Here is a 10,865-nt window from a genome sequence, read left to right as displayed (position 1 = left end):
GAGTTTTTACATACCTTGCACCATAGGAAACATAACAATTGAGAAGTCATTTTGTGACCTCGGTGCAAGCATAAACTTGATGCCTTTGTCTCTAATGAGGAAACTTAAAATTTCTGAGCTGAAGTTCACACAAATAGTTCTCCAAATGGCTGACAAATCCATTAAGCAAGCACTGGCAGTCGTGGAGAATGTGTTGGTAAAAGTGGGAAAATTCTTTCCCCCTGCTGACTTTGTTATCTCAGATATAGAAGAGGACCCTAACACTCCCATCATTCTGGGGAGGCCTTTCCTAGCTACGGGCAGAGCATTGATAGATGTTGAAAAAGGGAAATTGTTGCTGAGAGTGCATAATGAGCACCTAGCATTCCATGTTTTTAAAACCCTGCATGAGCCCACTCAAGAAGAAGATTGTATGAAGGATAAGGCCAGAGATAAAAGCTTGAAGGAGGCATTCAATGAGTCAAATCCAAGACTTCTAAATCCACGATTAAAAGAAGTAGAGATGGTGCAACAGACCAAAGAAATCAGGGAGGAACTAGATCCAAAACCCCTAGATGAGAACCTCAACACCCCAAATAAAGAACCACCAAGACATGAATTATCTTCTGAGAAAGAAAAGAAGAAGAGGCCAAAAGGGTGGAGAAACAAGAAGATCCCTACTTAAGGCTTCACACCAGGGGATAAAGTAGTGTTAAACACACAACCAATGAAAGTGTCTCCACAATTATCTGAATACTACACTGTGAATCGGGTCCTTTCACTTGAACACCTAGAGATCATCAAAGAGGAGATTGGAAGGAAGTTCACAGTAAGAGGAGAAAAGTTGAGGCACTATGATTTTCAACCCCCATGATCAAAGAATGAAGGATGTCAAGCTAGTGACATTAAAAGAGCGCTTGTTGGGAGGCAACCCAACCTAAGGTAGTTCTTTTTTTTTCATAGCTAGTTCAATAAAAAGGTTAAGTAGATTCACTTGTATTGCAAGAAGCTAAGTTTGGTGTTGCACACCAAAACAATTTAAGGGAGAATGAAGGATTCTAAGTTTGGTGTTCCACACCAAAACAAATTAAGAGAAAATGAAGCATTCTAAGTTTGGTGTTCCATCAAAATTTGATCTAAAAACACGTTCTCACTTTCTGCCTAATGCTAGCTCCAAGCAATCAGACAAATCATTTAACTATTTATCTATTTTCTAGTTCATAGTTACATAACCTTTGGCAAGGCTAAGAGAATCTATAATTGGTTAACTTGTTGCATCAGAGGCAGTGGCAAGCAATTAAGTTTGGTGTTTCTACACCAAAATTAATCCAAAAGACACACTCAATCTATGCATACTAACCATTTATTTAAGGGCTTGAGAAGCAAGCAACTTTTGAGAATTATGCAGGAAATTAGCCAACAATTGAAGACAATTTGCATTATGACTCAAAAGGGATACAACAAGAGGAAGAATGAAAAGTTGCAACCCAAAAGGTTGTATCTACACTTGATCCTTGTTGTTGTGAAAAGTTTTAATTCAGGAATTCTTGTATGCCTTGCTAAAAGTGTTCATCTAGTTGCAAGTGAAATTGTTTGATTAAGTATGTTGATCTGCATAATGCTTGTCATTCATCACTTAGCTTTAAATTTTGTTTTGTTTCCCATATGCTTAAATAAAAGAGAAATGTTTGAATTAGAAAGTAAATATCCAATGTTGCATAAGTTAGAATGGAAGTTAATGGTGGTATATGTGTTTGATTAAATGCATAACTCATGAAATAATTGCTGCATAATGTCATTTTCATTGAAGTGTGAGCTAGCTTACTGACATAAAGGTTCCTATCAGTAAAAAAAAATAATATCCCTTGAGAACAAAATAAAACAGAAAGAAAAGGAAGTGGAAAAAGCCAATGTGGTAAGAAAAACAAAGAATAAAGGATGGACACCAATAGCTTGGACCCTAGGACACATGCCTGTGGTGTTCTTGTACTAGGATATGCTTGGACAAGTAAATTCTGAGGGGTATTTCAAAATCCGGTCACTTAGATCAACTGATTTGGGATGGCCAATTGAAAGTCCATAATAAAGAGCAACCTAGATATAGAACATTTAGTTATCCGAAGAGATGCTGGGCATCAATGATCCTAGGAGGAAATAGTGAGCCATGTGTCTGTGGTGGAAAGATGTTGAGTAAAAGTAAAGCCAAATGCTACTGCAACATTTGACACCAAGCCTTCAAAGAAGAATAAGCTTGTTAAGTAAAAAAGGAAAAGAAAAGTTAGCAAGGGAGCAAATAAAGAGTAAACCTTATAACAGCAAGTTTAGTAAGCCTTTGAGGAAAAGTGTATATTATGTAACAGCAACATATAACTGAGTTATCTTTGTCTGCATAAAAACTCCATGAATCAAGTTCTGCTATATGCCTAATAAGGATATGTATGCTTTTCTTTTTTCATTTCATTTCCTCTTAATTTTGATGCTTGCTTGGGGACAAGCAAGATTTAAGTTTGGTGTTGTGATGACAAGTCATCATATACCCATTTTTCAAGCTAATTTCACTTGTTTCACTAGTCTTTATGCACTTTCTTGCATCCTAAGTAAGTAATTTGGAATGAAAAATGCATAACTTCTTTAAATCAAACAAAGGAGTAGCGCTCAAGTACAAGGAAAACAAACAAATTTGGCTTGTTTTCAATCTCCAAGAATCGAACACAGCACCATGAGGAAGCAAGGAACTAGGCGCTACTTTGGTGCCAAGAAAACCAAGGAAAAAGGGGCAGTGTGTGCTTCCACCAGGTTTCGAACCTGGGACCTCACCCTTGGTTGCTTTGCTGCGCTACCCACAAGGAGAGCAGAGCAGCATTTCTTGGCACGGGCAACACACAAGCACGCACGGCCAGGAGCATCACGCGCAGCTTGGACGCACGGAAGGCAAGCATGCACGCACACTGCCCTGCTCTCCGCAAGGGCAGGGCAGCATCTTGAACGCCCATCACACGCAACACGAGCACGCAATGAGGCCGCATGAACCATTTCCCTGCTCTGCTCTCCACAAGAGCAGAGCAGCCTCCTGGAGCCAACTTCTTCATGGGCTGAAAATTGGATTAAAAATCCAATTTAATTCATTCCTTCACCAAATCAAAAGCCCATCAAAATTCCAAAATCCAAGAATAGAAAGTGTATAAATAGGAGATAGTTTGATGTAATGAGGACCCTTTTTTTATTTTTGAATTCTTACCTTTGGAGACTTCATTTTCTTTGAGAGCTTTGAACTGAGATCTGAGAGAATTGGGAAGGAGAATTGATCTCTCTTCTTCCTTGTTCTTGCTTGAGCACTTTTACTTTTCTTGTTTGAGTCTTGGGTGTGAAGAATTGAGGAATTTCTGTCTCAATCTCCATTTAAGATCTCTTGGATTTTTCCTACTTTATAATTGAGCTAAATTTCATTTCCTTATTGCTGCAATCTTTAATTTCTTGTTAATTGCTTTGTGAACTTAGATCTAGGAAGGCAATTGAGGTCTAGACTTTGCTATCTAGTCTCTGGAGTCCTGAGATCCACTTTTCCTTTTGGTTCTTCTGATAAACCATTGCTGCAATTTGAATTTCCATTTGCTGTTTGAGATCTAGTCAATTTCAATTCATCTTTTGTTTAGTTAATTGTTGCAATTTAATTTCCCTTGCTTAAATTCTGAATTCCCAGTCCTCAAATCCCTTTTTCTATTCAAGCAATTTATATTTCTTGCACTTTAAGTTACTACAATTTACATTTCTTGCATTTTAAGTTTCAATCATTTAATTTCTTGTTCTTTAAGATTCAGCATCTTTACTTTCAGTTCTCTTTAATTTCTGCAATTTATCCCTCTCCCTTTACATTTTCTGCTATTTACTTATTGTTGGATACAAAATCACTCAACCAATACTTAATTCGCTTGACTAAATTAACCACTTAACTAAAATTGCTCAATCCTTCAATCCCTGTGGGATCGACCTCACTCCCGTGAGTTTTATTACTTGATGCGACCCGGTACACTTGCCGGTGAGTTTTGTGTTGGATCGTTTTCCACACATCAATACCTGACGCGACCGCGTGGATTGGAAGCTGCACGAGTGACGCGAATGCATGGCACGGGAAATGCTAAGTGACGCGAACGCGTGGACGACGCAGTCGCGTGATGTGCGCGATCTGCAGAATTACAGAAGCCGCTGGTATAGATTCTGGGATGCGTTTCAACCCAATTTTTGGCCCAGAAACACAAATTAGAGCCAGGGAACATGCAGAGAAAAAGGAGAACAATTCATTCCGCATAATTTCTAGTTTTAGATCTGATTTTACGGCTCCCCTAGGTTTCTCTTTTTTGACATTCATAATTTAGGATTTGAAGATTTTTTGGCTTTGGCTTTTGAGAAGAGTCTACCTCCGGAACTGGTCATTCTATTTTATTTATCTACTTTTCATTTACTCTTCCATATTCTTAAATTGTCCAGAATTAACATTGGATTATTTTTAGAGTTCATTAATACAAGACTATTTTTACTTTTAATTAATCTCTTTGATTAATGTTTATTATGCCTTTTTTTATTTTCCCCATTAATTTTGTGAAGTTTACATTTATGATAATGGAGTAGTTCCCTAACTTGATTGGGAGTTGATTAAAAGGAGAACCTTGAGTTGGAATACTCAAGAGTTCAATTGTAATTGGTTCATTGTTGGTTGGCTTGTTAGTCACTAACTCTAATCCTTCCCAAGGGAGAGGATTAGGACTTGTAAATAGAAGTTGACTTTTAATTTGACTTTCCTTCATTCGTTGAGGGTTGACTAAATGAAAACAATGACTAATTATTAATTGATGTTGACAAAACTCCAACAAGGATAGAACTTCCAATTAATCTTCTCCCGGTCAAGATTTTTATTTAAATCATATAAATTCTCTAATTTAATTTTCTATTCATCAAACTTAAAACCCATTTGGGAAACCTCTGATTGATAAAATAGCACATCTTCCTGCAACTCGTTGGGAGACGACCTGGGACTCATACTCCCAGTATTTTATTTCTAAAATTTGTGACAACTCTTTTCTAAATTAATAAGTGAATTTTCACCGGTTAAGAACTGTACTTGCAACACCATTTTTCTAAACAATTCTTAATCTGCCAATTTTCGCTTACGTCACTTTGCATCTATTTTTCTTATTTGCAGTTAGTTGTTAAATTTCTACCTTTTTTACTTTTAATTATTTGTTCTATTTTTTTTGGATCTAATTATTTGTTCTTGGTTGTTATTATTTTTTATTCTGATTTCTTTGTTATGATTATTTGTTGCCGGTTCTAATTTTTGGTTTTGGGTTTTGCTTATTTTGAATGTTGTTTCTGAACCGATTTCTTATTCTGAATTTTAGTTCTGATTTGATAATGCAGGACAACAGCATTAATGTTGGCATTCTCTGAACATCTTCGAGATAACTACAGTCTTGCTACTATAAGTGTAATAAAATTTTGGCATTCAAATCATTATTTGATCTTGTAGACAGTTTTGTACACAATCATACATGGTTTCTTTGTTTGTTTTCTATGTGGGACCTTTGTTTTTTAAAGAATTATCCTCAAATTATGATTAGGACAAGACATTGATCTACACCACAAAGAGATTGTAAAACTTGTAGTGTTTCAACTCACACCAACCAAAACCAGGTAATGTTTTGAGCATGGTGTAAAGCAAAAGTGTTTAAGCTTAAGCTTAACTAATTATTAGAAGGCATTATTAGACCCTAGTTCCTACATTATTCTTGCATTGAAATCTATGTATATATTATCATTGGGTGTTTTTATTTTGTTTAAACCCGCGTCAAATCCTTTCTTGCATTAACTTCTTAAGCACTATGGTCTGCTTTTCATTATACAAAACAATGATTTAGCCTAATGAGACTTTTTCACATGTACTTTATTTCCTTTTGCTATGCATGCATGTGTTTTTCTTTTGTGCATTTCTTTTAATTATTGTAAATGTTTTTTTTCTTTGCCTTATCGAGGGAGTCTACACCTTCTTATGTTGACTTCAATGTCGGTCTTCATATTATTGAGTATTCAATGTGAGAATTGACACAAAAGCAAGGATTAACCATTGCTTTAGATTAATGTTGAATATTTCAAAGCTCTTTTTGCATATCTCTCTTTTTGATTCATATCTTTTTTGCATATTTTTCTATTGGAGAAAGGCATGCACAAGTTATATTAAAATATGACCGAATAAATTTAACATGCGGTAGATGAATTATAGATTATTATAACTGTTTTTACACGTTTGTACTCTTTATATATGCTCCTTTTTCTTAATCACTATAATGACGTTGCTTGATCTTGATTTCTGGTTAGTTAATTAAATGGAATAACTTGTTGACTTCAAAACATAACAACATATATTTAAGCTTGTGTCACTTTATATATGCATGATGACAAGGTCTATAGTAAAATAACAAATTAAAGGGAATGTTACATAATTAATTTTGTGACGTAATTATATGAAAGAACAGGTATGTTTAGATAACACCTACTCCTCTCCCATTTTTTTAAACCAAATTTGCCTTCTTCTGGTTTACCAGTATTTGTTTTTATATATATGCTGCTAACAAATGAGGGCTATGCTTCTTTTAGTAGCATATAGTAAGAGATAATATGAAGTTGTGCATGGCACCTGGCAAACTAGCCTCAAAGCTATGAAAGAATAATAAGGATTATTACATATGAATTCCATGAACCATAATTCGAATAAATTCTGTTAAGGTGTTATGTCTGCTTTACTTTTAAGCACCTACTTGTTCTTGGCTCGCAGTTCCTCACCAAGACAATATCATAAACTATCACATGAAAAATGCTAATTGGTTCTCTATAAATTTGAGCTTATTTGTTTTACTTTATGCTTTACACTTAACTACTTGAGTACATCTATTACCGGTAAACTAGACAAGCATTTTACAACATAAATAAATAGGTAACGTGGTACCGACACTCAACTTTGGTATCTTGGCTTAATTTCTGCTAAACTGAAGCAATTCACATGTGCAATCTATTTATATTAAAAGAGAAATCACAGCCAGAATTTCTATGATCTCAAGAATTAATCTTTTTTGGTTTCCAAGATTAGTGGATGGGTTTTGGAATTTTGGGTTTTATCCTTTTTCTCTCTAGATGTGAGCTGGTAGTGTTTTGTGGTGGTGTTCATGAGAAAATAGCTTCGTTCTCCCTCCAAACAATTCCACATTCTGGTTTTCTAAGGCCACCTTTGAAAGGTGATTATTCCTGCCACCTTTTCTGGTTTTCCCTCTTTTCACTTTTATTCTTCTGTGGATAATCACGGTGTTTGTAAATGATTCTTCATTTTTTCTTTGGTTTCAATAGAGTACTTATCCTATTTCCATTAAGTTTGAAGACCCCTGAATCAATGAATCCATGAGTCGATTACCTTTGCATTGAAAGTGCTAAAGTGCTTTAAATATGATTGAGAATGGTTTTTCAAATGCATATTGACTTAGGCATTTCTCAATGTTCTTGATTATTAGTTCATTAAGCAGGGATTGATGAACGAAATCCAACTAGTTGAATGATGACTATCACATTAATCATGGAATTAGTTTACTTGGTTTTATAGATTTGCAGAATAGACATTCATTTTTTGTTGGATACTTTGATTCAAACTATTTCGACAATAACATTTGGAAAGTACTCTACGACATGTGCATTTTTTTATGATCTCATGTATTTTGCAAATGCATTTGGAGCATTGCGTTTGAGGTATGAACTAGAATTGATTAGCATATTAAGATGGTTCTATGTATTATTCTGCATTAAGAGAAAGCTGATTCTTACATGCTCTTTTTCAAGAATTATGAGTGTTCCTGTTGATTCTGGATGTATTTTAACTGATTCAATACATAATTTGATTTTATTTATTTTATATTCTAGGAGGTTCAAGCTTCACTAAGGAGGCAGCTGAAATAGTGGTTTTGGTCATTGATGAGGAAGGCGTGGAGTCACTCATATCAGAGCTTGTGAAAGCTGTCAATTGGACAAAGCTGTTTTGGTCTTCACACGAACAGTTTTCTTGTTCTTCAAATAACAAATTTTGACTTTTTCTTTTATTGTGGCTTTGATGATGTGTATGTTGTATTTTTCAAATAATAATTTTTATTTTTTGTTGACAAATGTGATGAAAGTTTATGTATGTTGGATTGGTTAATTTAAAATTATATAAAAAATTTCCTCTGTTTAAATTAATCATTCAAATTATAATGTAAAATTATATATCAATTTTGCAATGTTTAATTAGGAAGATTCATAAACAAGTATAGCTATAAGTATTTTTATCTAACTTATAGTCATATTTTTTGCTATTGGCACACTTTTTAAATGTAGCCATATCTTTTCGTAATCAACAACAGCCACACTTATCAAGCATAGCCATATTTTCTCTTATTTGCATGCTTAAAAAGCATAGCCATATCTTCCCCTATTGGCATGCTTTCGAAGGGTAGCCAAAACCACTCCATTGGGCACACTTCCAAAAGCGTAGCGATATGTACACTTTTTGGTACGCTTCTCAAGCGTAGCTATAGGTTAAGACCTATGGCCACGCTTTTTAAGCGTGCCAATAGGTGAAAGCGTCCCAACAAAAAAGCATGCCGATAGATCAACAAAAGCGTGGCGATAGAGCAACCACCACGCTAGCGGATGTGACCCTTTCAAAAGCGTGCTGATAGTTCAGAAAGCGTGGTGAAAAGCTATCGGCATGCTTTTTTGCACTTTTCGGCATGCTTTAAAAACGTGGCAGAAAGCTTATTTTCATGTAGTGAGAGCTCCAGATTGAAAGTTTTGGAGAATTGAAGATTGAAATTGGAATTGGAACCCTCATTCTCACCTCTCTTCCATCTCAGCGTGTTTGTGATGAATGGGGAAGGAACGAGGCTGAGTTAGGTTATTTATATGTTGGGCCATTGATGACTTGCATCATCTACCTTTTTCTCTATCCTAAAAGGACCATAGAATTGATGAATTCTCATTCATTTGATGCATTTACAAGAACTATATGATGAATTTATGGGACATTACTTTGAAAAAAGTCTTGCTTGGATTTCAGGTGAAAAGAACAACAAAAGAGGAAGATAGCAAGAAAAGGAGCTGGGCGTATGAGCTGGGCGTGCCACTTCAACCAAACGCCAAGATCCTTAAATGGACGTGCCACGCCACCACTGGGCGTGGCACACCAGTTGTGATATCTAGGGAGCAAATTTCAAGGATTGCTATGGGCGTGGCACGCCAGTTATACTTTCCAAAGAGAACCCATGACGAATTTCAATGGGCGTTTGGTGCACGAAATTGTGATCATCAACAATGGCATTCAACTTGGTATGTGCCTTTATAACTCAGCACTTTCTTCACAACCTCGCAAAACTAACCAGCAAGTGCACTGGGTCATCCAAGTAATAAACCTTACATGAGTAAGGGTCGATCCCACGGAGATTGTTGGTATGAAGCAAGCTATGGTCATCTTGTAAATCTCAGTTAGGTGGATAATAAGTGGTTATAGAGTTTTTGAATAATAATAATAAATAAACAGAAAATAAAGATAGAAATACTTATGTAAATCATTGATGAAAATTTCAGATAGGCGTATGAAGATGCTGTGCTCATTCTAAATCTCTGCTTTCCTACTACCTTCATCCAATCCTTCTTACTCCTTTCCATGGCAAGATATATGTAGGGCATCACTGTTGTCAATGGCTACATCCCATCCTCTCAGTGAAAATGGTCCAAATGCTCTGTCACAGCACGGCTAATCATCTGTCGGTTCTCGATCATGCCAGAATAGAATCCATTGATTCTTTTGCGTTTGTCATCACGCCCAACAATCGCGAGTTTGATGCTCGTCACAGTCATTCAATCCTTGAATCCTACTCGGAACACCACAGACAAGGTTTAGACTTTCCGGATTTTCATGAATGCTGCCATCAATTCTAGCTTATACCACGAAGATTCTGATTAAGGAATCCAAGAGATATGCGCCCGGTCTAAGGTAGAACGGAAGTGGTTGTCAGTCACGCGTTCATAGGTGAGAATGATGATGAGTGTCACGGATCATCACATTCATCATGTTGAAGTGCAACGAATATCTTAGAATAGGAATAAACTGAATTGAATAGAAAATAGTAGTAATTTCATTAAAATAGTAGTAATCTATCGTGTGTAGAAACTCCATCGTTGAAAATACATAAGTGATGGTGGTCCAGGCATGGCCGAATGGCCAGCCCTCATGAATGATCAATAGTCTCCTAAGATGAATAATGGAATAAAACCGAGACCAAAGATGTCTAATACAATAGTAAAACGTCCTATTTATACTAGACTAGCTACTAGGGTTTACAAAAGTAATTGATGCAGAAATCCACTTCCGGGGCCCAATTGGTGTGTGCTTGGGCTGAGCTTGAGCTTTACACGTGCAGAGGCTTCTTTTGGAGTTGAACGCCAAGTTGCAACGTGTTTCTAGCGTTCAACTCTAGTTCGTGACATGTTTCTGGCGTTTGACTCCAGAATGCAACATGGAACTGGCGTTGAGCGCTAGTTTACGTCATTAAATCTCGAATAAAGTATGAACTATTATATATTGCTAGAAAGCTCTGAATGTCAACTTTCCAACGCTGTTGAGAGCGCGCTATTTGAAGTTTGGTAGCTCCAGAAAATCCATTTCGAGTACAGGGAGGTCAGAATCCAACAGCATCAGCAGTCCTTTGTCAGCCTTTTATCAGAGTTTTGCTTAGGTCCCTCAATTTCAGCCAGAAAGTATCTAAAATCACAAAAAAACACAAAAACTCATAGTAAAGTCCAGAAATGTGAATTTA

General features: G+C 36.1%; 1 protein-coding gene across 1 annotated transcript; it reads left to right on the top strand.

Moving 5' to 3' along the window:
• Nucleotides 1–7,029: 7,029 nt before the first annotated feature.
• Nucleotides 7,030–8,175, top strand: LOC127744390 (uncharacterized). Its single transcript, XM_052256583.1, has 2 exons — nt 7,030–7,262; nt 7,936–8,175. Exons 1-2 carry the CDS (start codon nt 7,121–7,123, stop codon nt 8,097–8,099), a joined length of 306 nt encoding a protein of 101 aa, XP_052112543.1. The 5' UTR covers nt 7,030–7,120; the 3' UTR covers nt 8,100–8,175.
• Nucleotides 8,176–10,865: the final 2,690 nt, after the last annotated feature.

This window comes from Arachis duranensis, unplaced genomic scaffold, assembly GCF_000817695.3.
Source record: "Arachis duranensis cultivar V14167 unplaced genomic scaffold, aradu.V14167.gnm2.J7QH unplaced_Scaffold_343483, whole genome shotgun sequence".
NCBI classification, from domain to species: domain Eukaryota; kingdom Viridiplantae; phylum Streptophyta; class Magnoliopsida; order Fabales; family Fabaceae; genus Arachis; species Arachis duranensis.
The sequence above is the reverse complement of the archived record's forward strand: the minus strand, read 5'-3'. Positions and strand labels throughout refer to the sequence as shown.